The following is an 18,134-nucleotide window of genomic DNA, read 5'->3' as shown; positions in this document are numbered from 1 at the left end:
CCTTGCTCCGGGTCCTCCGAGCCAGCCGCTGAAGGTGTCCGCCCTTTGCTGTCGGCTCCGGGCTCGGCTCACACGGCTCCCTGGCCTCCTCCTCCTCCTCCTCTCCTCTCTCCTCCCTCCTCCTCCTCTCTCCTCCTCCTCCTCCTCCTCCTCCTCTCTTCGTCTACCTCTTCAGTGCTTCAGCCGGCACAAACTCTCAGAAGGGGGCCAACAGCTCTCTGGAAATGCACTCAACCTCGCACATTGCAGGTCCATAACCCTCTTATCCCCCGACCACAGTGCACGTCGGGGCTTGCCCAACACACTCGAGGCTTGCCAGACTCGGAGGAGCCCCAGGCCTCCCGTTCACAGGACAGGTGCCCCTCCAATGGCACTGGGGAGAAAACAGGCACACCGCGGGAGCAGACCCAGTCCGGTCGCCCCTCTAGGACCCGGAGACCTAGGCCGGGTGACAAACCCGTGGCGCTACCAGACTTCACTGAGAGAGAACGGGGGAGAGACAGGGAGGGTAGGACGGAGGGAAGTGAGAGGGAGAGCCACAGAGAGAGAGAGGGCGAAAGGGGGGGGGAGAAACGAGAGGGAGAGGGAGAGGGAGAGGGAGGGTGGGGCGGGGACACGGACGGACGGACGGACAGGCAGACAGACAGACAGACAGACTGTGTCGGTAAGAGAGGGCCGGGGAGCCTGGGAATAAGCCAGGCAGTACCCTGAACAACAGCTGGGAGACATTTGTGGAGATGCTTGCCACAGCAGCTGGCATCCTGGGATCCACGGGGCCCCAAAGCAAGGCCCTGGCCACTTCCAAGAGCAGCCCAGGCAGCCCGGTATGGCGCCAGGCCAGGAACCGAGCGCTGCCTGGGCATGTCCTTCCACGCTAGACGCCCGCGTGGGACTTTGAATGACATGTGCCCCGTGGACTGACTGGTGTGTCCTGAAGGCCTGGTCCCCAGTGGCGGCAACTGGGGAGGCGGAGCCTTGCTGCAGGAGATGTGTGGCTGGCGCCCTGGCGGGCTTTGGGAATCTCACAGGCCGGCCGCCCCCTTGCCAGAGCTGAGCTCATTCCCTCTCTTCTGTCTGGCTGTTTTCTGGCCGCTGCCCTGGCAAGAAGGGACGCCCAGCCTCCGCTCTGCACACCCTTTGCCTTTCCCTGCCTGCCATGCCTGCCTGCCTGCCCCAGTCAGCGATGAACTCCCCCCGGAGACCGTTAGTCACCCCAGGATCAAAGCCTTTCCCTTTCCTGCCATCTGCTGCTTCGGGCCGGGTGTTGGGTCCCGGCACCGAGCAGGAGAGAGAGCGAGAGTGAGACAGACAGACAGAAGGGCAGGGCGTAGTGAGCGGCAGGGCCCGATCCCCGACCGAGAGGCAGAGGAGAGAGAGAGAAAGGGAGAAAGAGACCAGAAAGCTACTACGTCAGGGCCAATCACAGTCAAGACCAGGGTTTTGTGGTGCGGGGCTTGAGGCTGGGGAGAGACTGGAGGCCAGGGCTCTGGGCGGGTGGCCCGGCTGGCGGGGGCTGTGGCCATCGGGATCCCTGGGGTCCGGTGTGAGGGTGATGTGGGGCGTCTGGGCGTCTCCCGTGACTCCTGGGAGCGGGCTGGCGGGCGGCAGGCCGAGGCAGGGGCCGGGCCGAGGCGCGCTGCATGCGCCCCGCCTGGCGTCAGGGGCCGTGCAGGCTCTTGAGGCGACACGAGTGGGGTGTGAGCGTCTACGGCCATACCACCCTGAACGCCGCCGATATCGTCTGATCTCGGAAGCCTAAGCAGGGTCGGGCCTGGTTAGTACTTGGATGGGAGACCGCCCTGGGAATACCGGGTGCTGTAGGCCTTTTTGCCTACTTCCGCAGGCTTTTTGCCTACTGCATGCACGCGCACCCAGCACCCACCCTCCCTCCTCGCCCAAGGGACAAGGACCAAGATGCATAGGGGGCCAAGGACTCCCAGGCCCGCCCCTCGCTCGGTGGGTAGGGTCCGCCGGCGGGGCAGGTGCTCGCTCGGTGGACGGGTGGGCTGGCTGCGTGCGTCCGTGGCCGTTGTCCCTTGCTCCGCGGTCCCTCCGAGCCAGCCGCCTGAAGGTGTCCGCCCTTTGCTGTCCGGCTCCGGGCTCTCGGGCTCACACGGCTCCCTGCGCCTCCTCCTCCTCATCCTCCTCCCTCCTCCCTCCTCCTCCTCCTCCTCCTCTTGTCTACCTCTTCAGTGCTTCAGCCGGCACAAACTCTCAGAAGGGGCCAACAGCTCTCTGGAAATGCACTCAAACCTCGCAACATTGCAGGTCCATAACCCTCTTATCCCCCGACCACAGTGCACGTCGGGGCCTTGCCCAACACACTCGAGGCCTTGGCAGACTCGGAGGAGCCCCAGGCCTCCCCGCTTCACAGGACAGGTGCCCCTCCAATGGCACTGGGGAGAAAACAGGCACCACAGCGGGAGCAGACCCAGTCCGGTCCGCCCTCTAGGACCCGGAGGACCTAGGCCGGGTGACCAAACCCGTGGCGCTACCAGACTTCACTGAGAGAGAACGAGGGGAGAGACAGGGAGAGGCGTAGGAAGGACGGGAAGTGAGAGGGAGAGCCAAGCAGAGAGAGAGAGGGGCGAAAGGGGGGGGGTGAGAACGAGAGGGAGAAGGGAGAGGGAGAGGGAGGGTGGGGCGGGGACACGGACGGACGGAGGACAGGCAGACAGACAGACAGACAGACTGCTGTCGGTAAGAGAGGGCCGGGGAGCCTGGGAATAAGCCAGGCAGTACCCTGAACAACCAGCTGGGAGACATTTGTGGAGATGCTTGCACAGCAGTGGCATCCTGGGATCCACGGGCCCCAAGCAAGGCCCCCCTGGCCACTTCCAAGAGCCAGCCCAGTGCAGCCCGGTGATGGCGCCAGGCCAGGAACCGAGCGCTGCCTGGGGCATGTCCTTCCACGCTAGACGACCCCGGTGGGACTTTGTATGACATGTGCCCCGTGGACTGACTGGTGTGTCCTGAAGGCCTGGTCCCCAGCTGGCTGGCAACTGGGGAGGCGGAGCCTTGCTGCAGGAGATGTGTGGCTGGGCGCCCTGGCGGGCTTCTGGGAATCTCAGAGGCCCGGCCCGCCCCCTTTGCCAGAGCTGAGCTCATTCCCTCTCTCCTCTGTCTGGCTGTTTTCTGGCGCTGCCCTGGCAAGAAGGGACGCCCAGCCTCGCTCTGCCACCCTTTGCCTTTCCCTGCCTGCCTGCCTGCCTGCCTGCCCCATCAGCGTATGAACCCTCCCCCCGGAGACCGTTAGTCACCCAGGATCAAGCCTTTCCCTTTCCTGCCATCTGCTGCTTCGGGCCGGGTGTTGGGGGTCCCGGCACCGAGCAGGAGAGAGAGCGAGAGTGAGACAGACAGACAGAAGGGCAGGGCGAGTCGAGCGGGCAGGTCCGAACGACCGAGAGGCAGAGAGAGAGAGAGAAAGGGAGAAAGAGACCAGAAAGTACTACGTCAGGGGCCAATCACAGTCAAGACACGGGTTTTGTGGGCGGGGCTTGAGGCTGGGGAGAGACTGGAGGCCAGGGCTCTGGGCGGTGTGGCCGGTGGCGGGGCCTGATGGCCATCGGGGATCCCTGGGGTCGGTTTGTGAGGGTGATTGTCGGACCGCCGTCTGGGCGTCTCCCCGTGACTCCTGGGAGCGGGCTGGCGGGCGGCAGGCCGATGGCAGGGGCCGGCGAGGCGCGCCTGCATGCGCCACGCCTGGCGTCAGGGGCCGTGCAGGCTCTTGAGGCGCCAGAGTGCGGGTGTGGAGCGCTCTACCGGCCATACCACCCTGAACGCGCTCCGATCTCGTCTGATCTCGGAAGCTAAGCAGGGTCGGGCCCTGGTTAGTACTTGGATGGGAGAACCGCCTGGGAATACCGGGTGCTGTAGGCTTTTTTGCCTACTTCCCGCAGGCTTTTTGCCTACTGCATGCACGGCACCCGGGCACCCACCCTCCCTCCTCGCCCAAGGGACAAGGACCAAGATGCAAGGGGGCCAAGGCCTCCAGGCCGCCCCCTCGCTCAGTGGGTAGGTCCGCCGGCCGGGGGCCGGAGTGCTCGCTCGGTGGACGGCGTGGGTGGCTGCGTGCGTCCGTGGGCCGTGTCCCTTGCTCCGCGGATCCTCCGAGCCAGCCGCTGAAGGTGTCCCGCCCTTTGCTGTCGGCTCCGGGCTCGGCCTCACACGGCTCCATGGCCCTCCTCTCCTCCTCCACCTCCTACCTCCTCCTCCCTCCTCCTCCTCCTCTCCTCTCGTCTACCTCTTCAGTGCTTCAGCGGCACAAACTCTCAGAAGGGGGCCAACAGCTCTCTGTAAATGCACTCAACCTCGCACATTGCAGGTCCATAACCCTCTTATCCCCCGACCACAGTGCACGTCGGGGCCTTGCCCAACACACTCGAGGCCTTGGCCAGGACTCGGAGGAGCCCCAGGCCTCCCGTTCCACAGGACAGGTGCCCCTCCAATGGCACTGGGGAGAAAACAGGCACACCGCGGGAGCAGACCCAGTCCGGTCCGCCCCTCTAGGACCGGAGACCTAGGCCGGGTGACAAACCCGTGGCGCTACCAGACTTCACTGAGAGAGACGAGGGGAGAGACAGGGAGGGTAGGACGGAGGGAAGTGAGAGGGAGAGCCACAGAGAGAGAGAGGGCGAAAGGGGGGGGGGAGAACGAGAGGGAGAGGGAGAGGGAGAGGGAGGGTGGGGCGGGGGACACGGACGGGACGGAACGGGACAGGCAGACAGACAGACAGACAGACTGTGTCGGTAAGAGAGGGGCCGGGGAGCCTGGGAATAAGCCAGGCAGTACCCTGAACAACAGCTGGGAGACATTTGTGGAGATGCTTGCCACAGCAGCTGGCATCCTGGGATCCCACGGGCCCCAAAGCAAGGCCCTGGCCACTTCCAAGAGCAGCCCAGGCAGCCCGGTATGGGCCAGGCCAGGAACCGAAGCGCTGCCTGGGGCATGTCCTTCCACGCTAGACGCCCCGCGTGGGACTTTGAATGACATGTGCCCACGTGGACTGACTGGGTGTGTCCTGTAAGGCCTGGTCCCCAGCTGGCGGCAACTGGGGAGGCGGAGCCTTGCTGCAGGGAGATGTGTGGCTGGCGCCCTGGCCGGGCTTTGGGAATCTCACAGGCCGGCCGCCCCCCTTGCCAGAGCTGAGCTCATTCCCTCTCTCTCTGTCTGGCTGTTTTCTGGCCGCTGCCCTGGCAAGAAGTGGACGCCCAGCCTCCGCCTCTGCCACCCTTTGCCTTTCCCCTGCCTGCCCTGCCTGCCTGCCTGCCCCATCAGCGATGAACCTCCCCCCGGAGACCGTTAGTCACCCAGGATCAAGCCTTTCCCTTTCCTGCCATCTGCTGCTTCGGGCCGGGTGTTGGGTCCCGGCACCGACAGGAAGAGAGCGAGAGTGAGACAGACAGACAGAAGGGCAGGGCGAGTGAGCGGCAGGCGACCGAAACCGAGAGGCAGAGAGAGAGAGAGAAAGGGAGAAAGAGACCAGAAAGCTACTACGTCAGGGGCCAATCACAGTCAAGACACGGGTTTTGTGGGCGGGGCTTGAGGCTGGGGAGAGACTGGAGGCCAGGGCTCTGGGCGGGTGGCCGGTGGCGGGGCCTGTGGCCATCGGGGATCCCTGGGGTCGGTGTGAGGGTGATGTCGGGGCGTCCTGGGCGTCTCCCGTGACTCCTGGGAGCGGGCTGGCGGGCGGCAGGCGAGGCAGGGGCCGGCCGAGGCGCGCTGCATGCGCCCCGCCTGGCGTCAGGGGCCGTGCAGGCTCTTGAGGCGCCAGAGTGCGGGTGTGAGCAGTCTACGGCCAATACCACCCTGAACGCGCCCGATCTCGTATGATCTCTGGAAGCTAAGCAGGGTCGGGCCCTGGTTAGTACTTGGATGGGAGACCGCCCTGGGAATACCGGGTGCTGTAGGCTTTTTGCCTACTTCCGCAGGCTTTTTGCCTACTGCATGCACGCGCACCCAGCCCCCACCCTCCCTCCTCGCCCAAGGGACAAGGACCAAAGATGCAAGGGGGCCAAGGCCTCCAGGCCGCCCCTCGCTCGGTGGGTAGGTCCGCCGGCCGGGGCTGGTGCTCGCTCGGTGGACGGAGTGGGTGGCTGCGTGCGTCCGTGGGCCGTGTCCCCTTGCTCCGCGGTCCTCAGAGCCCAGCCGCTGAAGGTGTCCGCCCTTTGCTGTCCGGCTCCGGGCTCGGCTCACACGGCTCCCTGGCCTCCTCCTCCTCCTCCTCCTCCTCCTACCTCCTCCTCCTCCTCCTCCCTCCTCCTCCTCTTCGTCTACCTCTTCAGTGCTTCAGCCGGCACAAACTCTCAGAAGGGGGCCAACAGCTCTCTGGAAATGCACTCAACCTCGCACATTGCAGGTCCATAACCCTCTTATCCCCCGACCACAGTGCACGTCGGGGCCTTGCCCCTACACACTCGAGGCCTTGGCCAGACTCGAGGAGCCCCAGGCCTCCCGTTCACAGGACAGGTGCCCCTCCAATGGCACTGGGGAGAAAACAGGCACACCGCGGGAGCAGACCCAGTCCGGTCCGCCCCTCTAGGACCCGGAGACCTAGGCCCGGGTGACAAACCCGTGGCGCTACCAGACTTCACTGAGAGAGAACGAGGGGAGAGACAGGGAGGGTAGGACGGAGGGAAGTGAGAGGGAGAGCCACAGAGAGAGAGAGGGCGAAAGGGGGGGGGGAGAACGAGAGGGAGAGGGAGAGGGAGAGGGAGGGTGGGGCGGGGACACGGACGGACGGACGGACAGGCAGACAGACAGACAGACAGACTGTGTCGGTAAGAGAGGGCCGGGGAGCCTGGGAATAAGCCAGGCAGTACCCTGAACAACAGCTGGGAGACATTTGTGGAGATGCTTGCCACAGCAGCTGGCATCCTGGGATCCACGGGCCCCCAAAGCAAGGCCCTGGCCACTTCCAAGAGCAGCCCAGGCAGCCCGGTATGGCGCCAGGCCAGGAACCGAGCGCTGCCTGGGGCATGTCCTTCCACGCTAGACGCCCCGCGTGGGACTTTGAATGACATGTGCCCCGTGGACTGACTGGTGTGTCCTGAAGGCCTGGTCCCCAGCTGGCGGCAACTGGGGAGGCGGAGCCTTGCTGCAGGAGATGTGTGGCTGGCGCCCTGGCGGGCTTTGGGAATCTCACAGGCCGGCGCCGCCCCCTTGCCAGAGCTGAGCTCATTCCCTCTCTCTCTGTCTGGCTGTTTTCTGGCCGCTGCCCCTGGCAAGAAGGGACGCCCAGCCTCCGCTCTGCCACCCTTTGCCTTTCCCTGCCTGCCTGCCTGCCTGCCTGCCCCATCAGCGATGAACCTCCCCCCGGAGACCGTTAGTCACCCAGGAATCAAGCCTTTCCCTTTCCTGCCATCTGCTGCTTCGGGCCGGGTGTTGGGTCCCGGCACCGAGCAGGAGAGAGAGCGAGAGTGAGACAGACAGACAGAAGGGCAGGGCGAGTGAGCGGCAGGCCGACCGACCGAGAGGCAGAGAGAGAGAGAGAAAGGGAGAAAGAGACCAGAAAGCTACTACGTCAGGGGCCAATCACAGTCAAGACACGGGTTTTGTGGGCGGGGCTTGAGGCTGGGAGAGACTGGAGGCCAGGGCTTCTGGGCGGGTGGCCGGTGGCGGAGGCCTGTGGCCATCGGGGATCCCTGGGGTCGGTGTGAGGGTGATGTCGGGGCGTCTGGGCGTCTCCCGTGACTCCTGGGAGCGGGCTGGCGGGCGGCAGGCGAGGCAGGGTCCGGCCGAGGCGCGCTGCATGCGCCCGCCTGGCGTCAGGGGCCGTGCAGGCTCTTGAGGCGCCAGAGTGCGGGTGTGTGAGCGTCTACGGCCATACCACCCTGAACGCGCCCGATCTCGTCTGATCTCGGAAGCTAAGCAGGGTCGGGCCTGGTTAGTACTTGGATGGGAGACCGCCCTGGGAATACCGGGTGCTGTAGGCTTTTTGCCTACTTCCGCAGGCTTTTTGCCTACTGCATGCACGCGCCCCCAGCACCCCACCCTCCCTCCTCGCCCAAGGGACAAGGACCAAGATGCAAGGGGGCCAAGGCCTCCAGGCCGCCCCCCTCGCTCGGTGGGTAGGTCCGCCGGACGGGGCGGTGCTCGCTCGGTGGACGGGAGTGGGTGGCTGCGTGCGTCCGTGGGCCGTGTCCCTTGCTCCGCGGTCCTCCGAGCCAGCCGTCTGAAGGTGTCCGCCCTTTGCTGTCCGGCTCCGGGCTCGGCTCACACGGCTCCCTGGCCTCCTCCTCCTCCTCCTCCTCCTCCTCTCCTCCTCCTCCTCCTCCTCTCGTCTACCTCTTCAGTGCTTCAGCCGGCACAAACTCTCAGAAGGGGGCCAACAGCTCTCTGGAAATGCACTCAACCTCGCACATTGCAGGTCCATAACCCTCTTATCCCCCGACCACAGTGCACGTCGGGGCCTTGCCCAACACACTCGAGGCCTTGGCCAGACTCGGAGGAGCCCCAGGCCTCCCGTTCACAGGACAGGTGCCCCTCCAATGGCACTGGGGAGAAAACAGGCACACCGCGGGAGCAGACCCAGTCCGGTCCGCCCCTCTAGGACCCGGAGACCTAGGCCGGGTGACAAACCCGTGGCGCTACCAGACTTCACTGAGAGAGAACGAGGGGAGAGACAGGGAGGGTAGGACGGAGGGAAGTGAGAGGGAGAGCCACAGAGAGAGAGAGGGCGAAAGGGGGGGGGAGAACGAGAGGGAGAGGGAGAGGGAGAGGGGGGGGGGGGCGGGGGACACGGACGGACGGACGGACAGGCAGACAGACAGACAGACAGACTGTGTCGGTAAGAGAGGGCCGGGGAGCCTGGGAATAAGCCAGGCAGTACCCTGAACAACAGCTGGGAGACATTTGTGGAGATGCTTGCCACAGCAGCTGGCATCCTGGGATCCACGGGCCCCAAAGCAAGGCCCTGGCCACTTCCAAGAGCAGCCCAGGCAGCCCGGTATGGCGCCAGGCCAGGAACCGAGCGCTGCCTGGGGCATGTCCTTCCACGCTAGACGCCCCGCGTGGGACTTTGAATGACATGTGCCCCGTGGACTGACTGGTGTGTCCTGAAGGCCTGGTCCCCAGCTGGCGGCAACTGGGGAGGCGGAGCCTTGCTGCAGGAGATGTGTGGCTGGCGCCCTGGCGGGCTTTGGGAATCTCACAGGCCGGCCGCCCCCTTGCCAGAGCTGAGCTCATTCCCTCTCTCTCTGTCTGGCTGTTTCTGGCCGCTGCCCTGGCAAGAAGGGACGCCCAGCTCCGCTCTGCCACCCCTTTGCCTTTCCCTGCCTGCCTGCCTGCCTGCCTGCCCCATCAGCGATGAACCTCCCCCCCGGAGACCGTTAGTCACCCAGGATCAAGCCTTTCCCTTTCCTGCCATCTGCTGCTTCGGGCCGGGTGTTGGGTCCCGGCACCGAGCAGGAGAGAGAGCGAGAGTGAGACAGACAGACAGAAGGGCAGGGCGATGTGAGCGGCAGGCCGTACCGACCGAGAGGCAGAGAGAGAGAGAGAAAGGGAGAAAGAGACCAGAAAGCTACTACGTCAGGGGCCAATCACAGTCAAGACACGGGTTTTGTGGGCGGGGCTTGAGGCTGGGGAGAGACTGGAGGCCAGGGCTCTGGGGCGGGTGGCCGGTGGCGGGGGCCTGTGGCCATCGGGGATCCCTGGGGGTCGGTGTGGAGGGTGATGTCGGGGCGTCTGGGCGTCTCCCGTGACTCCTGGGAGCGGGCTGGCGGGCGGCAGGCGAGGCAGGGGCCGGCCGAGGCGCGCTGCATGCGCCCCGCCTGGCGTCAGGGGCCGTGCAGGCTCTTGAGGCGCCAGAGTGCGGGTGTGAGCGTCTACGGCCATACCACCCTGAACGCGCCCGATCTCGTCTGATCTCGGAAGCTAAGCAGGGTCGGGCCTGGTTAGTACTTGGATGGGAGGACCGCCTGGGAATACCGGGTGCTGTAGGCTTTTTGCCTACTTCCGCAGGCTTTTTGCCTACTGCATGCACGCGCACCCAGCACCCACCCTCCCTCCTCGCCCAGGGACAAGGACCAAGATGCAAGGGGGCCAAGGCCTCCAGGCCGCCCCTCGCTCGGTGGGTAGGTCCGCCGGCCGGGGCGGTGCTCGCTCGGTGGACGGGTGGGTGGCTGCGTGCGTCCGTGGGCCGTGTCCCTTGCTCCGCGGTCCTCCGAGCCAGCCGCTGAAGGTGTCCGCCCTTTGCTGTCCGGCTCCGGGCTCGGCTCACACGGCTCCCTGGCCTCCTCCTCCTCCCTCCTCCTCCTCCTCCTCCTCCTCCTCCTCCTCCTCCCTCCTCCTCCTCTTCGTCTACCTCTTCAGTGCTTCAGCCGGCACAAACTCTCAGAAGGGGGCCAACAGCTCTCTGGAAATGCACTCAACCTCGCACATTGCAGGTCCATAACCCTCTTATCCCCCGACCACAGTGCACGTCGGGGCCTTGCCCAACACACTCGAGGCCTTGGCCAGACTCGGAGGAGCCCCAGGCCTCCCGTTCACAGGACAGGTGCCCCTCCAATGGCACTGGGGAGAAAACAGGCACACCGCGGGAGCAGACCCAGTCCGGTCCGCCCCTCTAGGACCCGGAGACCTAGGCCGGGTGACAAACCCGTGGCGCTACCAGACTTCACTGAGAGAGAACGAGGGGAGAGACAGGGAGGGTAGGACGGAGGGAAGTGAGAGGGAGAGCCACAGAGAGAGAGAGGGCGAAAGGGGGGGGGAGAGAACGAGAGGGAGAGGGAGAGGGAGAGGGAGGGTGGGGCGGGGACACGGACGGACGGACGGACAGGCAGACAGACAGACAGACAGACTGTGTCGGTAAGAGAGGGCCGGGGAGCCTGGGAATAAGCCAGGCAGTACCCTGAACAACAGCTGGGAGACATTTGTGGAGATGCTTGCCACAGCAGCTGGCATCCTGGGATCCACGGGCCCCAAAGCAAGGCCCTGGCCACTTCCAAGAGCAGCCCAGGCAGCCCGGTATGGCGCCAGGCCAGGAACCGAGCGCTGCCTGGGGCATGTCCTTCCACGCTAGACGCCCCGCGTGGGACTTTGAATGACATGTGCCCGTGGACTGACTGGTGTGTCCTGAAGGCCTGGTCCCCAGCTGGCGGCAACTGGGGAGGCGGAGCCTTGCTGCAGGAGATGTGTGGCTGGCGCCCTGGCGGGCTTTGGGAATCTCACAGGCCGGCCGCCCCCTTGCCAGAGCTGAGCTCATTCCCTCTCTCTCTGTCTGGCTGTTTTCTGGCCGCTGCCCTGGCAAGAAGGGACGCCCAGCCTCCGCTCTGCCACCCTTTGCCTTTCCCTGCCTGCCTGCCTGCCTGCCTGCCCCATCAGCGATGAAACCTCCCCCCGGAGACCGTTAGTCACCCAGGATCAAGCCTTTCCCTTTCCTGCCATCTGCTGCTTCGGGGCCGGGTGTTGGGTCCCGGCAACGAGCAGGAGAGAGAGCGAGAGTGAGACAGACAGACAGAAGGGCAGGGCGAAGTGAGCGGCAGGGCCGACCGACCGAGAGGCAGAGAGAGAGAGAGAAAGGGAGAAAGAGACCAGAAAGCTACTACGTCAGGGGCCAATCACAGTCAAGACACGGGTTTTGTGGGCGGGGCTTGAGGCTGGGGAGAGACTGGAGGCCAGGGCTCTGGGCGGGTGGCCCGGTGGCGGGGCCTGTGGCCATCGGGGATCCCTGGGGTCGGTGTGAGGGTGATGTCGGGGCGTCTGGGCGTCTCCCGTGACTCCTGGGAGCGGGCTGGCGGGCGGCAGGCGAGGCAGGGGGCCGGTCCGAGGCGCGCTGCATGCGCCCCGCCTGGCGTCAGGGGCCGTGCAGGCTCTTGAGGCGCCAGAGTGCGGGTGGTGAGCGTCTACGGCCATACCACCCTGAACGCGCCCGATCCTGTCTGATCTCGGAAGCTAAGCAGGGTCGGGCCTGGTTAGTACTTGGATGGGAGACCGCCTGGGAATACCGGGTGCTGTAGGCTTTTTGCCTACTTCCGCAGGCTTTTTGCCTACTGCATGCACGCGCACCCAGCACCCACCCTCCCTCCTCGCCCAAGGGACAAGGACCAAGATGCAAGGGGGGCCAAGGCCTCCAGGCCGCCCCTCGCTCGGTGGGTAGGTCCGCCGGCCGGGGCGGTGCTCGCTCGGTGGACGGGTGGGTGGCTGCGTGCGTCCGTGGGCCGTGTCCCTTGCTCCGCGGTCCTCCGAGCCAGCCGCTGAAGGTGTCCGCCCTTTGCTGTCCGGCTCCGGGCTCGGCTCACACGGCTCCCTGGCCTCCTCCTCCTCCTCCTCCTCCCTCCTCCACCTCCTCCTCCTCCTCCTCTCCCTCTTCGTCTACCTCTTCAGTGCTTCAGCCGGCACAAACTCTCAGAAGGGGGCCAACAGCTCTCTGGAAATGCACTCAACCTCGCACATTGCAGGTCCATAACCCTCTTATCCCCCGACCACAGTGCACGTCGGGGCCCTTGCCCAACACACTCGAGGCCTTGGCCAGACTCGGAGGAGCCCCAGGCCTCCCGTTCACAGGACAGGTGCCCCTCCAATGGCACTGGGGAGAAAACAGGCACACCGCGGGAGCAGACCCAGTCCGGTCCCGCCCCTCTAGGACCCGGAGACCTAGGCCGGGTGACAAACCCGTGGCGCTACCAGACTTCACTGAGAGAGAACGAGGGGAGAGACAGGGAGGGTAGGACGGAGGGAAGTGAGAGGAGAGCCACAGAGAGAGAGAGGGCGAAAGGGGGGGGGAGAACGAGAGGGAGAGGGAGAGGGAGAGGGAGGGTGGGGCGGGGACACGGAACGGACGGACGGACAGGCAGACAGACAGACAGACAGACAGACTGTGTCGGTAAGAGAGGGGCCGGGGAGCCTGGGAATAAGCCAGGCAGTACCCTGAACAACAGCTGGGAGACATTTGTGGAGATGCTTGCCACAGCAGCTGGCATCCTGGGATCCACGGGCCCCAAAGCAAGGCCCTGGCCACTTCCAAGAGCAGCCCAGGCAGCCCGGGTATGGCGCCAGGCCAGGAACCGAGCGCTGCCTGGGGCATGTCCTTCCACGCTAGACGCCCCGCGTGGGACTTTGAATGACATGTGCCCCGTGGACTGACTGGTGTGTCCTGAAGGCCTGGTCCCCAGCTGGCGGCAACTGGGGAGGCGGAGCCTTGCTGCAGGAGATGTGTGGCTGGCGCCCTGGCGGGCTTTGGGAATCTCACAGGCCGGGCCGCCCCCTTGCCAGAGCTGAGCTCATTCCCTCTCTCTCTGTCTGGCTGTTTTCTGGCCGCTGCCCTGGCAAGAAGGGACGCCCAGCCTCCGCTCTGCCACCCTTTGCCTTTCCCTGCCTGCCTGCCTGCCTGCCTGCCCCATCAGCGATGAACCTCCCCCCGGAGACCGTTAGTCACCCAGGATCAAGCCCTTTCCCTTTCCTGCCATCTGCTGCTTCGGGCCGGGTGTTTGGGTCCCGGCACCGAGCAGGAGAGAGAGCGAGAGTGAGACAGACAGACAGAAGGGCAGGGCGAGTGAGCGGCAGGCCGACCGACCGAGAGGCAGAGAGAGAGAGAGAAAGGGAGAAAGAGACCAGAAAGCTACTACGTCAGGGGCCAATCACAGTCAAGACACGGGTTTTGTGGGCGGGGCTTGAGGCTGGGGAGAGACTGGAGGCCAGGGCTCTGGGCGGGGTGGCCGGTGGCGGGGCCTGTGGCCATCGGGGATCCCTGGGGTCGGTGTGAGGGTGATGTCGGGGCGTCTGGGCGTCTCCCGTGACTCCTGGGAGCGGGCTGGCGGGCGGCAGGCGAGGCAGGGGCCGGCCGAGGCGCGCTGCAATGCGCCCCGCCTGGCGTCAGGGGCCGTGCAGGCTCTTGAGGCGCCAGAGTGCGGGTGTGAGCGTCTACGGCCATACCACCCTGAAACGCGCCCCGATCTCGTCTGATCTCGGAAGCTAAGCAGGGTCGGGCCTGGTTAGTACTTGGATGGGAGACCGCCTGGGAATACCGGGTGCTGTAGGCTTTTTGCCTACTTCCGCAGGCTTTTTGCCTACTGCATGCACGCGCACCCAGCACCCCACCCTCCCTCCTCGCCCAAGGGACAAGGACCAAGATGCAAGGGGGCCAAGGCCTCCAGGCCGCCCCTCGCTCGGTGGGTAGGTCCGCCGGCCGGGGCGGTGCTCGCTCGGTGGACGGGTGGGTGGCTGCGTGCGTCCGTGGGCCGTGTCCCTTGCTCCGCGGTCCTCCGAGCCAGCCGCTGAAGGTGTCCGCCCTTTGCTGTCCGGCTCCGGGCTCGGCTCACACGGCTCCCTGGCCTCCTCCTCCTCCTCCTCCTCCTCCTCCTCCTCCTCCTCCTCCTCCTCCTCCTCCTCTTCGTCTACCTCTTCAGTGCTTCAGCCGGCACAAACTCTCAGAAGGGGGCCAACAGCTCTCTGGAAATGCACTCAACCTCGCACATTGCAGGTCCATAACCCTCTTATCCCCCGACCACAGTGCACGTCGGGGCCTTGCCCAACACACTCGAGGCCTTGGCCAGACTCGGAGGAGCCCCAGGCCTCCCGTTCACAGGACAGGTGCCCCTCCAATGGCACTGGGGAGAAAACAGGCACACCGCGGGAGCAGACCCAGTCCGGTCCGCCCCTCTAGGACCCGGAGACCTAGGCCGGGTGACAAACCCGTGGCGCTACCAGACTTCACTGAGAGAGAACGAGGGGAGAGACAGGGAGGGTAGGACGGAGGGAAGTGAGAGGGAGAGCCACAGAGAGAGAGGAGGGCGAAAGGGGGGGGGAGAACGAGAGGGAGAGGGAGAGGGAGAGGGAGGGTGGGGCGGGGACACGGACGGACGGACGGACAGGCAGACAGACAGACAGACAGACTGTGTCGGTAAGAGAGGGCCGGGGAGCCTGGGAATAAGCCAGGCAGTACCCTGAACAACAGCTGGGAGACATTTGTGGAGATGCTTGCCACAGCAGCTGGCATCCTGGGATCCACGGGCCCCAAAGCAAGGCCCTGGCCACTTCCAAGAGCAGCCCAGGCAGCCCGGTATGGCGCCAGGCCAGGAACCGAGCGCTGCCTGGGGCATGTCCTTCCACGCTAGACGCCCCGCGTGGGACTTTGAATGACATGTGCCCCGTGGACTGACTGGTGTGTCCTGAAGGCCTGGTCCCCAGCTGGCGGCAACTGGGGAGGCGGAGCCTTGCTGCAGGAGATGTGTGGCTGGCGCCCTGGCGGGCTTTGGGAATCTCACAGGCCGGCCGCCCCCTTGCCAGAGCTGAGCTCATTCCCTCTCTCTCTGTCTGGCTGTTTTCTGGCCGCTGCCCTGGCAAGAAGGGACGCCCAGCCTCCGCTCTGCCACCCTTTGCCTTTCCCTGCCTGCCTGCCTGCCTGCCTGCCCCATCAGCGATGAACCTCCCCCCGGAGACCGTTAGTCACCCAGGATCAAGCCTTTCCCTTTCCTGCCATCTGCTGCTTCGGGCCGGGTGTTGGGTCCCGGCACCGAGCAGGAGAGAGAGCGAGAGTGAGACAGACAGACAGAAGGGCAGGGCGAGTGAGCGGCAGGCCGACCGACCCGAGAGGCAGAGAGAGAGAGAGAAAGGGAGAAAGAGACCAGAAAGCTACTACGTCAGGGGCCAATCACAGTCAAGACACGGGTTTTGTGGGCGGGGCTTGAGGCTGGGGAGAGACTGGAGGCCAGGGCTCTGGGCGGGTGGCCGGTGGCGGGGCCTGTGGCCATCGGGGATCCCTGGGGTCGGTGTGAGGGTGATGTCGGGGCGTCTGGGCGTCTCCCGTGACTCCTGGGAGCGGGCTGGCGGGCGGCAGGCGAGGCAGGGGCCGGCCGAGGCGCGCTGCATGCGCCCCGCCTGGCGTCAGGGGCCGTGCAGGCTCTTGAGGCGCCAGAGTGCGGGTGTGAGCGTCTACGGCCATACCACCCTGAACGCGCCCGATCTCGTCTGATCTCGGAAGCTAAGCAGGGTCGGGCCTGGTTAGTACTTGGATGGGAGACCGCCTGGGAATACCGGGTGCTGTAGGCTTTTTGCCTACTTCCGCAGGCTTTTTGCCTACTGCATGCACGCGCACCCAGCACCCACCCTCCCTCCTCGCCCAAGGGACAAGGACCAAGATGCAAGGGGGCCAAGGCCTCCAGGCCGCCCCTCGCTCGGTGGGTAGGTCCGCCGGCCGGGGCGGTGCTCGCTCGGTGGACGGGTGGGTGGCTGCGTGCGTCCGTGGGCCGTGTCCCTTGCTCCGCGGTCCTCCGAGCCAGCCGCTGAAGGTGTCCGCCCTTTGCTGTCCGGCTCCGGGCTCGGCTCACACGGCTCCCTGGCCTCCTCCTCCTCCTCCTCCTCCTCCTCCTCCTCCTCCTCCTCCTCCTCCTCCTCCTCTTCGTCTACCTCTTCAGTGCTTCAGCCGGCACAAACTCTCAGAAGGGGGCCAACAGCTCTCTGGAAATGCACTCAACCTCGCACATTGCAGGTCCATAACCCTCTTATCCCCCCGACCACAGTGCACGTCGGGGCCTTGCCCAACACACTCGAGGCCTTGGCCAGACTCGGAGGAGCCCCAGGCCTCCCGTTCACAGGACAGGTGCCCCTCCAATGGCACTGGGGAGAAAACAGGCACACCGCGGGAGCAGACCCAGTCCGGTCCGCCCCTCTAGGACCCGGAGACCTAGGCCGGGTGACAAACCCGTGGCGCTACCAGACTTCACTGAGAGAGAACGAGGGGGAGAGACAGGGAGGGTAGGACGGAGGGAAGTGAGAGGGAGAGCCACAGAGAGAGAGAGGGCGAAAGGGGGGGGGGAGAACGAGAGGGAGAGGGAGAGGGAGAGGGAGGGTGGGGCGGGGGACACGGACGGACGGACGGACAGGCAGACAGACAGACAGACAGACTGTGTCGGTAAGAGAGGGCCGGGGAGCCTGGGAATAAGCCAGGCAGTACCCTGAACAACAGCTGGGAGACATTTGTGGAGATGCTTGCCACAGCAGCTGGCATCCTGGGATCCACGGGCCCCAAAGCAAGGCCCTGGCCACTTCCAAGAGCAGCCCAGGCAGCCCGGTATGGCGCCAGGCCAGGAACCGAGCGCTGCCTGGGGCATGTCCTTCCACGCTAGACGCCCCGCGTGGGACTTTGAATGACATGTGCCCCGTGGACTGACTGGTGTGTCCTGAAGGCCTGGTCCCCAGCTGGCGGCAACTGGGGAGGCGGAGCCTTGCTGCAGGAGATGTGTGGCTGGCGCCCTGGCGGGCTTTGGGAATCTCACAGGCCGGCCGCCCCCTTGCCAGAGCTGAGCTCATTCCCTCTCTCTCTGTCTGGCTGTTTTCTGGCCGCTGCCCTGGCAAGAAGGGACGCCCAGCCTCCGCTCTGCCACCCTTTGCCTTTCCCTGCCTGCCTGCCTGCCTGCCTGCCCCATCAGCGATGAACCTCCCCCCGGAGACCGTTAGTCACCCAGGATCAAGCCTTTCCCTTTCCTGCCATCTGCTGCTTCGGGCCGGGTGTTGGGTCCCGGCACCGAGCAGGAGAGAGAGCGAGAGTGAGACAGACAGACAGAAGGGCAGGGCGAGTGAGCGGCAGGCCGACCGACCGAGAGGCAGAGAGAGAGAGAGAAAGGGAGAAAGAGACCAGAAAGCTACTACGTCAGGGGCCAATCACAGTCAAGACACGGGTTTTGTGGGCGGGGCTTGAGGCTGGGGAGAGACTGGAGGCCAGGGCTCTGGGCGGGTGGCCGGTGGCGGGGCCTGTGGCCATCGGGGATCCCTGGGGTCGGTGTGAGGGTGATGTCGGGGCGTCTGGGCGTCTCCCGTGACTCCTGGGAGCGGGCTGGCGGGCGGCAGGCGAGGCAGGGGCCGGCCGAGGCGCGCTGCATGCGCCCCGCCTGGCGTCAGGGGCCGTGCAGGCTCTTGAGGCGCCAGAGTGCGGGTGTGAGCGTCTACGGCCATACCACCCTGAACGCGCCCGATCTCGTCTGATCTCGGAAGCTAAGCAGGGTCGGGCCTGGTTAGTACTTGGATGGGAGACCGCCTGGGAATACCGGGTGCTGTAGGCTTTTTTGCCTACTTCCGCAGGCTTTTTGCCTACTGCATGCACGCGCACCCAGCACCCACCCTCCCTCCTCGCCCAAGGGACAAGGACCAAGATGCAAGGGGGCCAAGGCCTCCAGGCCGCCCCCTCGCTCGGTGGGTAG

The 18,134-nt window shown here is 65.6% G+C and overlaps 1 protein-coding gene, 6 non-coding genes and 3 pseudogenes across 7 annotated transcripts in view; 9 read left to right on the top strand and 1 right to left on the bottom strand.

The window, feature by feature from the left end:
• Positions 1–2,141, bottom strand: part of LOC123460592 (basic proline-rich protein-like) — a 47,146-nt gene extending 45,005 nt beyond the window's left edge. Inside the window, exons 1-2 of the mRNA XM_045148657.1 lie at positions 1,883–2,141; positions 1,410–1,675 (exon numbers count right to left, since the gene is read on the bottom strand). Of these exons, the coding sequence (XP_045004592.1) occupies positions 1,410–1,675; positions 1,883–2,141 (525 nt within the window). The remainder of the gene's footprint in view (positions 1–1,409; positions 1,676–1,882) is intronic.
• On the top strand, positions 1,704–1,824 carry LOC123460986 (annotated as a pseudogene).
• Positions 2,142–3,756: 1,615 nt separating the features above from the next.
• On the top strand, positions 3,757–3,879 carry LOC123460988 (annotated as a pseudogene).
• A 1,910-nt stretch (positions 3,880–5,789) lies between these two features.
• On the top strand, positions 5,790–5,912 carry LOC123460989 (annotated as a pseudogene).
• Positions 5,913–7,814: 1,902 nt separating this feature from the next.
• LOC123460970 lies at positions 7,815–7,934 on the top strand. The gene has a single exon (XR_006637315.1). It is a non-coding gene; the product is annotated as a 5S ribosomal RNA (ribosomal RNA).
• A 1,888-nt stretch (positions 7,935–9,822) lies between these two features.
• Positions 9,823–9,942, top strand: LOC123460975. Its single transcript, XR_006637320.1, has one exon. It is a non-coding gene; the product is annotated as a 5S ribosomal RNA (ribosomal RNA).
• Positions 9,943–11,841: 1,899 nt separating this feature from the next.
• On the top strand, positions 11,842–11,960 carry LOC123460967. Its single transcript, XR_006637312.1, has one exon. It is a non-coding gene; the product is annotated as a 5S ribosomal RNA (ribosomal RNA).
• Positions 11,961–13,858: 1,898 nt separating this feature from the next.
• Positions 13,859–13,979, top strand: LOC123460977. The gene has a single exon (XR_006637322.1). It is a non-coding gene; the product is annotated as a 5S ribosomal RNA (ribosomal RNA).
• A 1,889-nt stretch (positions 13,980–15,868) lies between these two features.
• LOC123461145 lies at positions 15,869–15,987 on the top strand. The gene has a single exon (XR_006637463.1). It is a non-coding gene; the product is annotated as a 5S ribosomal RNA (ribosomal RNA).
• Positions 15,988–17,877: 1,890 nt separating this feature from the next.
• Positions 17,878–17,996, top strand: LOC123461133. Its single transcript, XR_006637451.1, has one exon. It is a non-coding gene; the product is annotated as a 5S ribosomal RNA (ribosomal RNA).
• Positions 17,997–18,134: the final 138 nt, after the last annotated feature.

The sequence above is a fragment of the Jaculus jaculus genome, chromosome 5 (genome assembly GCF_020740685.1).
Source record: "Jaculus jaculus isolate mJacJac1 chromosome 5, mJacJac1.mat.Y.cur, whole genome shotgun sequence".
NCBI lineage: Eukaryota > Metazoa > Chordata > Mammalia > Rodentia > Dipodidae > Jaculus > Jaculus jaculus.
This window is presented reverse-complemented; position numbering and strand designations above follow the sequence as displayed.